General features: G+C 44.6%; 1 protein-coding gene across 2 annotated transcripts in view; it reads right to left on the reverse strand.

Moving 5' to 3' along the window:
- SNX29 (sorting nexin 29) overlaps nucleotides 1–15318 on the reverse strand; it is a 1714757-nt gene that overhangs the window by 406410 nt on the left and 1293029 nt on the right. For both annotated transcript variants that reach the window (XM_078663166.1, XM_078663167.1), the window contains exon 20: nucleotides 4997–5136. In XM_078663166.1, the coding sequence (XP_078519292.1) occupies nucleotides 4997–5136 (140 nt within the window). The remainder of the gene's footprint in view (nucleotides 1–4996; nucleotides 5137–15318) is intronic.

Here is a 15318-nt window from a genome sequence, read left to right on the forward strand (position 1 = left end):
CAGCCCTAAACATGGCGCCTGCACGTCACGTCTGTACGTGACGTGCAACAACTAGACAGCGCCGCTACAGCTTTCAGCACAAACAATTCAGAACAAGAAAAAATCAAGGAAGGAATCATGTTTAAACGTCTTAGGGCAGCTTTTGCCGATGTTGGTTGAGTCAACGTGGAGGAATCACTGGTTTAGTCTACGAGTGACTCACACTTTCTAAGTGGTTTGATACATACCTAAACTTAGGTTTTCTGGAAGAAGTACTGTATTGGAATGTTTTAAATCTGTGATGGTAATTTCTGGAACCGAGAAAATGGTCCACTATTTCCTCCTCATGTGCAGTTGCCAAGTTTTGCTCTCGCACGTTCTAATATTTGTAAGCCTGTATAGCACACGAATTAACCCCATATACTATGTGCCATATGGAAAGGCTAATGGCAAAGAATATATATACCATGTTTTTATTTACTCAAGGTCTTTAAATGTTAATTTTCCATGAATTATGTAGAATTGTGTTTGTGTGACGATTGACAATCTGAATAAAGTCAAACAGAAACACAAATAAAATGTAATATAATTATTCAGTCTCTCCTACATAACGATTAATTGCTTTGATAAGGAGAGGGCATAGGCCTCTGCGTCATGCTCCCCGCCCTGACACCATAAGCAGAACACAAGTGTGTGCTCCAGAAGTGGTCCGTTCGATGACTTATCTAAAATGCTTTGAAGGTGATGAAAATGCAGAAAGATATATCTATTACAAAGTCAAAAAAATAATTGAGGGTTTGAACACATGGTGTCCATTTGCCTTATTTGAGCAGAGACTGGCTGGATAAATCAAAGTGTATTATCAAATCACCTATGACATTTGCAAAACAAATTCTAAGCCATCAACAAAAGAGGACAGTGCAACTCTGCCTAAAATGTTTACAAATGGCAGCTTAAGTAGAAACAATTATATTGTTGTTTTTTTTATTGTTATATTGACCAATTTGATATGTCGATTCGAGCATAAGTCAAACAATTCAATCTTTGCGGAAAGGAACTGGAACAATAATTAACCTAGGCGGAAAGACGCAAAGGTAAAATGCCAAGAGACTACGAGTGCACATCATTACAACCAGTCTTTGCTCCGGGCACCCATTCGAAAAATATACCTGCTGCATGCAATGCAGGATGTATGTCACCTTGGCAGAAAAAGCTGCACCCCTCTTGCTGACAGCACAGGATCAATGGATAACATTTTGCACATCTTTATTTCAAATAACTAGGCTCAATACCCTAAGAAGAACCTGCCCTCCACATTATCCGTTTTCTCCATGATACAGAAGGAGTTAGTTTCATCTTTGGATGGTGACCCCACAGGAAGCATTACCTTCCTTGGTAGAGAAGGAAGAATATAATCATGGCACGGGTCCGTGTGACCTCTGAACTCTCAGATTGGCATTTCATTTTAATCAGATCAACCCCACAAAGGAGTTATTTTCCCTCGGAACGGCCTGGCTCCCACAAAAGAAATCCTGACGCCTATTTCTGCTCTCAGCCAGCAACCTCAATATGTCATGTCAAATTCTCTTTACTTTTGTGAAAAAAAACTGAGACAATTAAAGCAGCAAAATGCCTGGGAGGATATTTACTGGCATAGTTCCCATTTATGATACCACTCTTTTGTAAGGACTGGGCTGGAGAGAAAACAGACAGATGAAGCAACTGAAAATCAGCCTCTGACGAGAAGCTAAGAAGTATACAGACAAGAAACCGACGTACAGTTGTAAGTCTACATTGCCACACTTATTTACAGTTGGGAGTGCCCTCGTTTGTAGACTGCAAAAACTGTAACGATAGGCACATATTACAGACAAGGAAAGTATCTTTTTTGTAATACCGTTACTATCTTAAGCAGCATATCTACTTTCAGAAAAAAGGCTGATCAAACAAACGTATCCAAACATGCTTCAAGCAAACAATAATAAAAATAAAACACCCAATAATAGTATAGTACATGAATAACATATCTCAGGGAAGCCAACTTTAAAATGTCACTGTGGGGCGGGGGAGAGAGACGAGGGCAGAGGTTGTATTTACCTTTAAAGCTTGACTTTTGACCATGTGAATTTTGGTGGCAGAAAGATTTGATGTTAACCCCCTCACTTCGGACAGAACCTGCACTCGGACTTTCTGAAGGGCTCACAAATACAGACACTCAGAGAAAGGATGGAAGAAAACATTGGTAGGAAGGGAAGATATAAGGCTTCAGAGGATAGTACCATGCAATCTTAACTCTTGGCTTGGACTGGGCCTTTCTGGCGTCTCTTCTGGTAATGGATGAACGCAGAGACAGATGGGTCGGATTCATTATTATAGAATAATACAATGCAGTCCTCCTAAAATATTCAGTGGTAGTTTAATTACCAGCAAAATATTAGATGGCCTGTAACAAACCCTAAGGAGTTCCAGGGCAGTTCAGGAGCTCAATTTGTGAACAGCACAATCTATGAACACCTAGAAGATGGAAGACAACCACAGTCGACAATCTACTGTAACATAGAGTAGATCTAAGGAGCCAGGAAAATGGATACGCGAGGGAAACAAAAGCGAGAAAACAATACAGGTGAGGGAAAGAAACAAAGTGAACAGAAGGTCTGAAGCAAATGATAATAATATAATAATAATAATAATAATTCTTTATTGTTTGATTACTTAAAATCTTACAATGTGACATATACATCTACTATAATATAAAACCACTAAAACTAGATAAAATGGATACAGCACCAACTTCTAAACCAGTTACAGTAAATATGACAACATTTTAAAACGGTTTCAAACTGCGCAAAACTTTTCGTAATTATAATCTCCGAGTTTTGCTTTTAATCTCAATAAACACTTTACAAAAGCAGAAGTCATACTTATGTCATTAGAATGCAGACATCTTATCAAAGCTTGCCTACAAGTCCTTATTCCTCACGTATTAAAAAATGTTTTAAGTATAGTTTTTCTTTCAATCTGAAGTTCAAAACAGATACATAGCAAACGGACAATATTCTCCTCGCCGGTTTTGCACAATCTGCATACTGTAGACCCCTCCATTTTCGTCCAAGGGGGAAGATGACTAAGTCCAGGGAGTACACCAAATCTTGCTTTAATAAAATGTGCTTATTTTTTAATGACCATGGTATTTCTAAATAGGCTTGAACCTGCTTTTTTGTAAACCCATTATTTATTGGCCATGCATGCTTTCTTTTTGTCAATATATCTTTATCTTGTACAATCGACAGTTGATTTGTTGTTCTATTAATTACCTTTTTGAATGATGCCGTGTTAATTGTATTGTTATAAATTGGCATGACAGCAAATTCTTCTAACGCCATTTTAAGATAATTCCAGGCTTGTGATTTAATATTGTTATTTATTTCTTGCCATAATAACTGAGACAGCTGGTTAACATGGTAATGTTTTATCCTGTTCCATGTTTTAATAAATTGTCCCTTTTGTGCGTATAGCTGGTTATTTAGGCCGAACTCCAATCTTATTTGTGCAGGTGATGCATTATTTGGTAGACTGAGGCAAATGTTTACAGCTTCTTTATACTAGTACTGTCCAGTGTGATATGCAACTACTATTTAAACTAGGTGTCTTAAAGGGACCACTAACTTGGAAGTAATCCCTCATGCACCAATGAATGGTTCTCCACAGCTGCCAAACCCTAGGTTCTTCATGCGAGCCATCTTACAATAGGGAAACCTTCAACTTGGTAACCATTATATCCTGTTTTACCTCCTGTGTGCCTGTTGGGTGTCAATGCCTCTTGATTTTTCTGCATTTACATGAGACCCTTTTCCTCACTTGAGGACTAGGATTCCAGACCAACATGCACAAGAGGCGAACTACTACAACAAACACAAGCTATAGACATTTTCTTTAAAGAGTGCTGATGGGTTGGTTAAGTTAAAAAGGTTGCAAAACTGTCTGCTCCACAATGCTTTGCAGTGCCTATTATTTACTTATCCAGTACTCCCTGGCTGCAGCTTAAATAATTAAATAATTATCTGTCTAGTGTAACATTTGTTTACCAATAAAGTGTCTGCCTACTCTATTAGGAAAGTTAAGAAAACCCACTGCTGCCAAGTAGCTCCATGTCAAAGGGTGCCAGTCCTGTCTTTAATCCCAAATCATGTTGCATTTTGTGACATGCACTTTTTTTTCATTGTAAGTATGGGCTGAAATATCTAATCATGAAAAGTGCTGTTAGCTAACACATGAAAAACACTGAATTGTTTAAAGGTGTCCCCAAATGATGTCATCAGATTTGGTAGCAAGTCACATTGACTGTGAAAAAACACCCTATATAAAAGACAGTTCTGCATTTAAGTTGTAACAAAATTGATATTTAAGCACACAATTGTGTCTAGAACAATAAAATTCATGAAAATTCACATAACATTTTTTTATACATGGATACCATAAGCGACTGAGCTGTAATACATAGAAAAAAAGAGCAATGGGAAATAGGGTGGAAAATTCTGTGGCAACAAAGTAAATGGTGTAAAGACGTGGTCGGTGCACAGGTGATTCACGCAGTACATCTTGCTAGAGGTGCGCTCACATCTTCCTAGTTTATGGTGGGATGAGAAATGTACCACTGGAGTCTTCATTTGAAAGATTCTAATGAAAGGAATCCCTACGTGCAGTGTAAAAGCTTGTTTTTTTTACCCGGAAATATATCAAAAAGGAGTATTAAGAGAACAGGGAGCAAACAGGTGATTTGTTTTTAATGGAGTATTATTTGATTTACTTTTTCTAGGAACAGGCTGTCTCGAAGGAACAGGAACAAAACATATGGTGCCAGTATTACTTGTTTCACAATGATGTTATATTATCTGACAAAGACCATAATGGATGCAAATGAACAGCTGTAATGCTTGTCTCGGGAGGTTTATAAGTGGAGTGGGTTGCCTTACTTGCGTTTTATAGGGTTTAAAACATTTATTTAATAGTTACTTACACGAAGAAGGGCATCAGCTTAATAAGGGTTTCTTTGTGAGGACTGCTTGTGAACTCTGGCACTGTTTGAATGATTTTGTTCATGACGCTTCGTAAATAAATTTGCAATTGTTTCCGTCGTTCCTCAACAAACTTGGCGTCCTAGATAAATTTAAAATAAAATCAGAAAGCTAATACTTAAAAGTACTACAGTATATGCACACATACTTTAACGGTTCTGTCTTCAAATAATTAACATTTATTGCTTAGAAAATTAAACCATGTATAAGACCAGATAGTAAGTGTAATGATTCAAAATTGAAGTGTTCACATTCTCAAGAGCTTAACACAAGTATAATTAGAAAATACATGTATTTTACCAGCAGCACAAGCAAAGTGCGATGCATTAGAACATCTCGACTAGCATTTGGAAGCAGAAGAAGAAGAAGAGAAGGAAGAAAAGAGGAAAAGGAGAATGAAGGAGAGAGGGGAGGAAGAGCAGGGGAGGAGATGATGAGGGAAATGAAGAGGAGGAAGAGGAACAGGGACAGGGAGAAGAAGAGGATGGGGGGAATAAGAAGAACATGAGAGGAAGGAGAGAGTGGAGAGTAGGAGGAGTCGGGGAGGAGCAAAATGAGATTAGGAAGAAGATTAAGAGAAGGAAGAAGATGAAGAGGAAGAACAGAGCAACAAGAGAATGAAGGGGGAGGAGAGTGGGGAATAGGAGCAGGAAAGGAGTGTGAGGAGATGAGGAGGAAGAGAAGAAAAAGAACAGGAGAGGAAGGAGAGAATTGAGGAGGGTGGAGAGTAGGAGGAGGAGGCAAGGAGGAGGAAAAGGAGGTTAGGAAGAAGATTCAGACAAGAAAGAAAATGAGGAGGAAAGTGCATAAGAAGAGCAAGAGGAACAGTTACTTGTCCTATAAGAATTAGGGGATAGCTCCGCGGATCTCATGTTTTTGAACCTGGAGACTCCATGTGTGAACATCAAGTTGAGTCTCTGAAGGAATACTGAGGCGAACAGAGGAATAGTGACAGAAATTGGTTCTAAATGAGCTATTCCTCATTTCTAGGTGACCTCTAACGTTTTCAAGCATTTAACAAATAGCTGTGACACTGGATTTGTGGTGCAATTGGTATCAGTAACTTAGGAAGCGGAGTTACCACACAGAATTCCGAGGCAATCAGAAGGTTGCTCTTTGAAGGATTCCTCAAGCTTTATTTTAAAAAAATCTTGTGAAGGGTCATAGTAGAATTAAGGTCCTAAAGTGACTGCACTGGAGAGGACACCCTCACCAGGCACTCAGCACAGTATGGGTAAAGATGGATGCCCTGACATTGCAAATGAGTGAAGGCAAATGCTAGCAAATTAGTGACGACTGGGTGCTGAAGAGAGCACGAAAAGGACAGCAAACCAATAGTGCTCACCTTTCACCAAGAAATGAATCCATTGTCTGTGCTTGTGGGAAATGGAGATGGCAATATGAAAATACAAGACTTGTACATTCCTCTAAATCATTCAACCGCATAGAGATACTGTGCCTCAGAAGGAGTGAAAACAAATTCTGCTGAGGATAGCACTGTTGGTACTACTTCTACCCCTGGATCTGCCAGTTGAATGCCCCAAAATGCCTATATTGTTCATGAAATTTTATTTCTTTGGAGGACAGTTAGAAAGCCATAGTGGTCGCCGCTCTTTTCTGCTTAATGCAGTCAAGTAAACTTTTAGCATTTTTCGAAGAGACATTTCTCATCAAGTGACAAGTCCAGCATCTGGATTTGAATGTCCCAGGAAAAGCTTGTGGATCGCATCCACGCATGCCGAGGGATGACAACCCTTGTGCTGATGGATTTGGCCCTCGGGTCAAGCGGTAATACTACCTGCAGGGATTGCGTCACAGTGGCTAAGCCATCCTGAATCAGGAACTTAAAATTCGTAGCATGTTATCAGACAGGCTGGAAGCTGCAGAGGTGTTCACTTCCCAAAGGGCACTTGAGTATCTAGCCAAAAAACAATTGACATATGTGGCTCAAAGAGCATGAATGCCCGATACAAAAACCTTTCTTCCATACGCATGCAGTTTCAAGGACTACATGTTAGATAGTGTGTTAGGAAAGGTCTTTTGCTTTTACTTCCTACAGGAAGCGTCCACTACAAAACATTCTGGAGTCATGTGAGCTGACATCAAACGTATGCCTATTGGCATGTATTTTTGCTATCTTCTCACCAGGATACTGCAGGAGAAGACTGAGAGTTTTTTTGTGTCGTAATTTTTTATTGGTTATCAAGACAGTTGTATAACATGGGAACAGTGTAGCAAAGGAGGGAATATACAACATAATTGGTACAGCAATGGAGAGGGTGGGGGGTGGATAGGATCAGGTAGAGATGGGGGGTGGATAGGATCAGGTAGAGATAGGGGGAAGGTAGGTGCAGCAATAGAAGAGAACAGTTTTATAAGCAGAAACAGTACATTTAGCCAGTCAACTTGGCGCTACATGACAGACCCCATCCAATGGGTGACAGATACTGAACAGCGGACATTCTCCCTGTCCGCAGCGAAGGTAGAGGCCGTGGGCAATGGGTCCCCGAGATGACAGGGGGAGGAAGTGCAAGTCTGAAAAAACCTCAGTGTGGTGGAGGGAGCAAAACGAATGCTTAAGAAATGGAGGGGGCGGCGATTCCTTTGCCCAGGCCATGTTGTGAAGGAGATCATGAGTCTCAAACTGTAATGGTGAGCATATAAAGGGACACAGGGTGCAAGAGGGGTTCTATGGGTCGGCTCGAGAGGGGTACCAGAACCCATCAGAGTGGCGAGATGGGCGGTGTCCCCAGGCGGGGTCAGTATGTGGGGCGTCGAGTGTGTGGGGGCGGCTGCCCATGCTGGGGAGGGTGGACGTGCCTGCCACATGTCGGGAGGAGGAGGGAGAGGGGATGGGTGGGAGAGATTGAGGTTTGTCACAAGATTCCTTTTAAAGTTTCTGCTTTACACTGACTAACAGCAGAAATTGAGCCTGCTGTGTCCGACTGGACGCTCATATCTTGGGAATTCAAACTCCTAGGGAGAGTCCAAGATATTTACATTTTGGAGATCAGCAAAAGCTGTGTGCTAATCTAGATAAACAAAAGCAAATGGCAGACTTCGTTATAGTCATCCTAATCCCTAGTGGTTATCGCAGTTTCAAATTGTAATACATCAAAGTCAGACCCAAAAAAGTTCTGCTGCCTGGAACATAACTCTTTTTGACATTTTTGACATCTGAGGAAATTGAGATTCTTGAACTGGCCAGTATTGAACAAAATATCCATTGATGACATTTGTACCGAGTACAGTGAAGCGGGAACACAAAAGATCATGCATCGAAGGAGATGAATGCAAGGTCAAAGCTTCAGGAACTAGTCACAGTTGAGGCAATAGATTGCAAATTCTAGAAAGTTGTGATGGACATCTGAAGCCACTGGCGTAGGTAGAGGGAGAAGTACAGAGTGACACATGCTGACTTGCTGACTTGCAAAGGTGTGCCAGAATGTTTCTTTTGAAATATAGACAGCACAGCATTCTGGAAGCCATTATGAAAATGTGCGTGATTTGGACTACCTGAAAAAAGCGGGCTTCCAAAAAATGAATCTGTGTCCCACAATTTTTCCTTGGACCTTTTGTGCTTCTTTCTGACTTCATGAGAAGAAAGAGGAATCTTTCAATCGTGTTTCCTGTGATTTTTATCCTGGAGAACATCTACTGCTGTGTGATGATTTAGAAGGGGCCTCTGACTTCTGCTGAAAGGCACGGGTGAACTTTACCTCCCGCTTCCAGGTGGCCGTGGGTTGCATTGACAACAATAAGTCACAGAATGATGCCTAATGTGAGGACAAAGCACCAGAGACAGCATTTGTGGGGATCTGTCACTGGCCATTGTTTTTTGCACCTGTAGCAAGACTAGAAAAAGACTTCAAATGAGACATGATGTCTTGATTCTTGAGAAATATTGACTCAAAAAAGAACCAAAAAAGAACCAAAAAAGATGGTGACTCCAGATCATGCATCTGAAGGGGAGCAAAAAGAAAGGAAATGATGTCACCAGTGCCCATGGCGCTTTATATTAGCTTTCAACATCACTTCTGGTAGGGCCATGAGAGTCCACATAGTATACTGCGTGCCACCACCCGGGGCTGGTGACGAGATACAGCTGGGAAAAATGTTCTAATTCAGTCTAGCACTTGGTTAGAAGATTCATATAAGGAGTGCCCACCTTCCCAAGCATCTTCCTTAGAAAAATTAGCACACTTACGGAGAATGCCCTGTTAATTTTCCTTGCAAGGCTTTTCTGAGGATCCATCTGCCTCCAATACTCTACCTGGTACTGTTGGGTTGAGCAATAGGCCCAAGAGCTCACCATGACACCAGGAGGCAGTCTTGTAAACTTAACGAGGAAATATCTGACATTTTAACAAAACCATAAACAAAACAAATGTAACCCTCTTACTACAGAGGAACGTTTTGCAGCAAAAGTAAATGGATAAAGATTTCCCATTGCAAAACGTTGAAAGGGCTAAACGGCTTTCAAGGACAACTCTGCACACCATCGCGTGGAAACAATCAATACTGTCATGATGGGTGGAGTCCGATGTGGGCACCCTCTGGCTACTGGACAACAATAGGAAAGGCAAAATGGATTATTAAATTACAACTCTTGTCTTACAAAAATAGGGAAAAGTGAAAGAAGGTATACGTTTATAATTATTTTTTTTAAAACATTGCTACAGAAGGGGGTGCATCTTGGCCTTTCGAAACTACACATTGCTGTAGCATCACGATATTCACTATTTTTATCTGCTTTTGAAACAACATTGATTTTTGTGTGAAAAACGCAATAGATTGGTGCTTAGCATTATATGTGCCAAACATTTTTTAGAATGAGAATGAATGAAAATGTCAAGGCAAAGGAAACCATGGTTTACAAAACCACTCCTACAAATCTCAGTATGATGTTTGGTTATGTTATGTTGTGTTATGTTACTGAGTTTTTGATATAGCACACGACTCTTCCCCAAAAGGGCATCACGGCGCTGACGTAGTAGAGAAGTTTAGAGCGAGCGTTTACAACAGCCAGGTTTTAAGCTGTTTTTTGAAGCCTAGAAAGTCAGTGCAAGCCCTGATGCCAAATGGGAGTTTATTCCAGTGGTGTGGGGCCAGATAAGTAAAAATTATGCTTTTTAACAGAACCTTACCAAAACAGCTCTGACTCATTTAAAACAGAGCTAGAACACAATGCTGCATTATTTACAACATTAACCCCCGTGGTGATAAAAGTTAATGTATATTTATTAATTAGATCCTAATGTCAGGAAATCCCTACCACCTACGCAGCATCATAATGATGGTAATATGTTCCGGCAAACTGCTTCCAAAAAACCCAATGCATTATTAATGACCTGTGTTTCACATCAAAATATGGGACATAAATAATACAAAAACTTTAGACTATGCCTTTCTGGGGATTACTTAAATCCCCAGGGCCGCTGTGAAGCTCTGGCGTGTATGCGAGCATTGCCTGAGCTTTCCTCTTGCTGTTTCGAAATTTAAACAGAAAGGTCTAGTCAAATAATGCCCACAAGTAATGTCAGATTGGCTTACTTACCGGAAAACGAGGATACATTTTAGTGCATCATTACCAAAATAGTTCAGTACAAAAATAATACATGTTCCTTAACACAATATAGTGGCTTAGCAATGGTGCTATAAGCCCTAATGCAAGAAGGAGTACTGAGTGCCCATCTCCTTGTTTGACTGTAAAAAAAACAGGCAGTGAATAATGTGTTTCCCGGTGTCACTGCACCTGCTGCCCCTGCGCAATATATCCTTCTTAATTATTTAGAAACATATTGTCCATAATACTTTCCAGTGATCGCCACTACTCTTTAAGCTTTACATAATCACACTACCAAAATATTGAGGGAGACCAGTATGGGGGTGCAGGAAATTGGGTTACTGGTTGAGGGGGTGAAACACTACTCAAGCAGCAACCACAATTCCTGTCAAGATGCCACAATTCCTGTCAAGGTGAAGTCACAAGCAACCCCAACTTAACCTGTGCTTAACCCTCTGGTAGCTTGGCACAAAGCCGTCAGGCTTAACTTAGAGGCAATGTGTAAAGTATTTATGCAGCAACTAAAATAGTAATAGAGTGAAAACACAACACACGAAAAATCACACTATAATTAAAAAAATAGAGTACATTTTAATAAATAATTTGAGACCAAACCAACATCCAATCTATATAACAGGAGAGATCCAAATTTTAAGATTTAAGTGAAAATAGTGCCTGAGAGCAGAAAGTTCCAACGTGGTTATCTGGCCGTGCCGAACTGGACAAAGTTGCACGTTCAGACCGATCATGATGGAACGCAAGCCATATACACGGCCCAAGCTAGGCCTGCTGAACAAAGTACCTTAAATCCTGGTTGCGGAGTGTTGCGAGATCCCACAATGAAGATGCGTTGTGCAGTGGCAGTTCTGATAAGCTGTGGGTGTTGATGCGAGGTTCTGTGTCAAAGATGTGTCGAGAAGCACAAGTTACTACTTGTGTAACGATATATCTGTAAGAGACATTAGTTAGTGATAGATTCCTTACCTTAGAATATCCCCAGGCGTCAGACTGGATCTGGAAAATTTTGCACAGCAATACCCCTGCGTGCCGGCAGGCGTCGTCCGCGGCTCCGCGTCCGTTGTCGGCGTCGTTAGCGCCGGAATGACGTCGTCGGAGTACTTAGACGCCGCCCATGCGCGCTAACGTCAGTTCTGATACACAGCTTTTCCGCGCCAGATACGCAGAGCCGTGATAGAACCAACACTGGTGCCATGAAACTAGGGCCCTGAAAGGGGGTGACCTTAACCCTAGATATCGGTTCGCAGAACGGGGAGGATGGGTGGTTCGGTAGGGAATCTATCACTAACTAATGTCTCTTACAGATATATCGTTACACAAGTAGTAACTTGTGCATCTGAAAGAGACACGTTAGTGATAGATTCCTTACCTTAGAATAGATACCCCAGCAATACCAACCCCGGTGGTGGGTCTGCGAACCAATAATCACACCAGAAAGTCCTGGAGGACGGAACGGCCAAAGAAGCCATCCCGCCGGACTTGGCTGTCCAGGCAGTAGTGTCGTGCAAACGTGTGCAGCGAGGCCCACGTAGCTGCCTGGCAAATGTCCTGCAAGGGCACTCCTCGGCCCAGGGCAGTGGTAGTCGCCGTGGCCCGAGTGGAATGAGCCCGCAATCCAATAGGGGGCTCCTTCTTAGCCAAGGAGTAGCATGCCTGGATACACAAGATGATCCACTGAGAGATGGTCCGCTTGTGCACCGCTTTTCCATTCTTAGCGCCCACGTAACCAACAAAGAGTTGGTCATCGACCCGGAACTGGCGTGTGCGATCCAGATAGTAAGAGAGCGCACGTTTTGGGTCCAGACGATGGAGCCTCTCTTCCTCTTTCGAGGGATGCGGAGGCGGAAAGAAGGTGGGCAAGGTAATGGACTGCCCGATGTGGAAGGCCGTGACAACCTTGGGCAGGAAAGAGGGTCTCGTCCGCAACACAACCTTGTCCGGATGGACAGAGAGGAAAGGAGGTGTGGAAGAAAGAGCCTGGCAGAGGTGATGGCAACCAGGAAAGCAGTCTTCAAAGTAAGAAGACGGAGAGGACAGTTATGGAGCGGCTGAAAGGGAGCACACATTAGGTAAGTAAGTACAAGATTCAAGTCCCACTGGGGCATCACGAAAGGAACAGGAGGGAACATGTGTGTGATGCCCTTCAAAAACCTATTTACAATGGGGGACTTGAACAAGGAAGGCTGAGCAGGTAGCCTTAAGAAGGCGGAAAGGGCAGAAAGGTACCCCTTGATAGTGCCCAGAGCAGAGCCCTGCTGGGCAAGAGAAAGAAGAAAGAGGAGAACCTGAGAAAGGGGTGCAGAGAGTGGGTCCACAGCCTTTGCTGTGCACCATGCCACAAATCTGTTCCACCTGCAGGCGTATACCGACTTTGTGGAGGGACGCCTGGCTGCCAGAATGACATTACAGACTTTGGGAGGCAAGTCAAATGGCCTCAACTGTCGCCGCTCAATCTCCAAGCTTGTAGGTGGAGGCTGGACAGGTTCGGGTGGAGAACCGTCCCCTGCTGCTGCGACAGAAGGTCCTCCCAAAGAGGCAGACGAATCGGGGGATCCACTGACATGCTGAGTAGCTCGGGATACCAGTATTTTTGTGCCCAGTCCGGAGCCACAAGGATAACCTGGGGCCGGTCGAGCCTGATCTTCTTCAGCACTCTGGGCAGAAGTGGTATAGGCGGAAAGGCGTACAATAGACCGCAACTCCACTCGTGATGAAAAGCGTCTCCGAGCGAGTGCCGCCTTGGAAATTCCAATGCGCAGAACTGATGACATTGCGCGTTCTCTTCTGTGGCGAATAGATCTAACCAAGGCTCTCCCCACTGCTGAAAGAGGCCTTGCACCACGTCCGAGTTCAGACGCCATTCGTGATCCATCATGCACCGACAGCTGAGTTTGTCCGCCCTGGCATTCAGAGAACCTGCCAGGTGTTGAACCACCAGGGTCACGCCCTGATGTTCCAGCCACTGCCAGAGGCGTAGAGCCTCCTGGCATAGGGTCCGCGACCCCACCCCGCCCTGTGTGTTGCAGTACCACATGGTGGTGGTGTTGTCCGTGAACACCTGCACTACACTCCCCCGGACAGAGGGGAGGAATGCCTTCAATGCTAGTCGGATCGCCCGCAGCCTCAGAAGGTTGATATGGAGCCGGGACTCCGCTGGAAACCAGAGGCCTCTGATCTCCGTCTCTCCCATGTGGCCTCCCCAGCCCTGGAAGGATGCGTCCGTCACAACCAGGTGCTCCGGGTGGGGTAGGGAGAGAGATCTGCCACTGACCCAAACGCGGTCCGTGACCCACCACTGAAACTGTCTTGCAGTGCCCTCCGAGATCAAGACATGATCGGACAAGTTGCCCTGATGCTGGGCCCACTGAAACTTCAGGTCCCACTGCAGAGCCCGCATCCGCCACCGGGCGTGATGCACCAGAAGGATGCAGGAGGCCATCAGCCCCAGAAGCCGCAGCGTCAACCAGACCGAGACTCTGGATAAAGGCTGAAAGATCGGAATCAGAGCCTGAATATCCCGAACCCGCTGTTCGGTAGGATAAACCCGAAACTGCGCCGAGTCTAGAACTGCTCTGATGAAGAGGAGCTTCTGAGAGGGACACAGGTGCGACTTTGGCACGTTGATGGAGAACCCCAGCAAGTGCAGGAGGTCGGCCGTAGTCTGGAGGTGGCTGACGACTGTCTGGGGCGAGCCCGCCTTCAACAACCAGTCGTCGAGGTAGGGGAAGACTGACACCCCTAACCTGCGCAGATGAGCTGCGACCACCGCCATCACTTTCGTGAACACCTGTGGGGCGCTGGAAAGGCCGAAGGGGAGCACGGTAAACTGAAAGTGCTCGTAGCCTACCGTGAACCGCAGGTAACGCCGGTGGGCCGGCAGGACGGGGATGTGAAAATAAGCGTCCTGCAAGTCCAACGCTACCATCCAGTCTCCGGGGTCCAGGGCAGCTAAGACCTGAGCCAAAGTCAGCATCTTGAACTTCTCCTTCCGGAGGAAGCCGTTGACGTTCCGTAGGTCCAAGATAGGGTGTAGGCCCCCTTTGCCCTTCTTGGGTACCAGAAAGTAGTGGGAGTAACAACCACACCCTACTTCTGGCCCAGGAACGCGCTTGATGGCCCCCTTGGCCAAGAGGGCCGTGACTTCCTCTTGCAGAAGTTGCAAGTGATCCCCCGACACGCGGTGGAATTGTGGTGGCATGGCTGGAGGGGTCGCCTCGAAGAGGAGGGAGTAGCCCCTTCGGACGATTTGCAGCACCCACCTGTCCAACGTGACAGTGCGCCAGTGGAAGAGGTGATGGCGAACCCTGCCCCCCACTGGCGTCACATGGGCCTGAAAACACGGACTAGGAAGGTTTTGAGGCAGGTGCTGCGGAGGGAGGTGAGGACCCGCCTCGCCGTTGTCCCCGACCGCCGCCACGGCGGTTTCCACGGCCGCCACAGCGCTGTTGAACATTCTGCGGCGCGTGGCTAGCAGCACGTGTGGGGGCGCCCCTTCCGTGGCCACGAAAGGAGCGAAAGGCACCCGATTGCTGGCGTGTGGCCGAGAGGCCCAAGGACTTGGCCGTAGCCCTGGAGTCCTTAAAACGCTCAAGCGCATGGTCCGCCTTGTCGCCAAAGAGGCGACGGCCATCGAACGGCATGTCCAGAAGAGTGGCCTGGACAAAAGTTGGCGGACCTCAA

The sequence above is a fragment of the Lissotriton helveticus genome, chromosome 10 (genome assembly GCF_964261635.1).
Source record: "Lissotriton helveticus chromosome 10, aLisHel1.1, whole genome shotgun sequence".
Classification (NCBI taxonomy): Eukaryota; Metazoa; Chordata; class Amphibia; order Caudata; family Salamandridae; genus Lissotriton; species Lissotriton helveticus.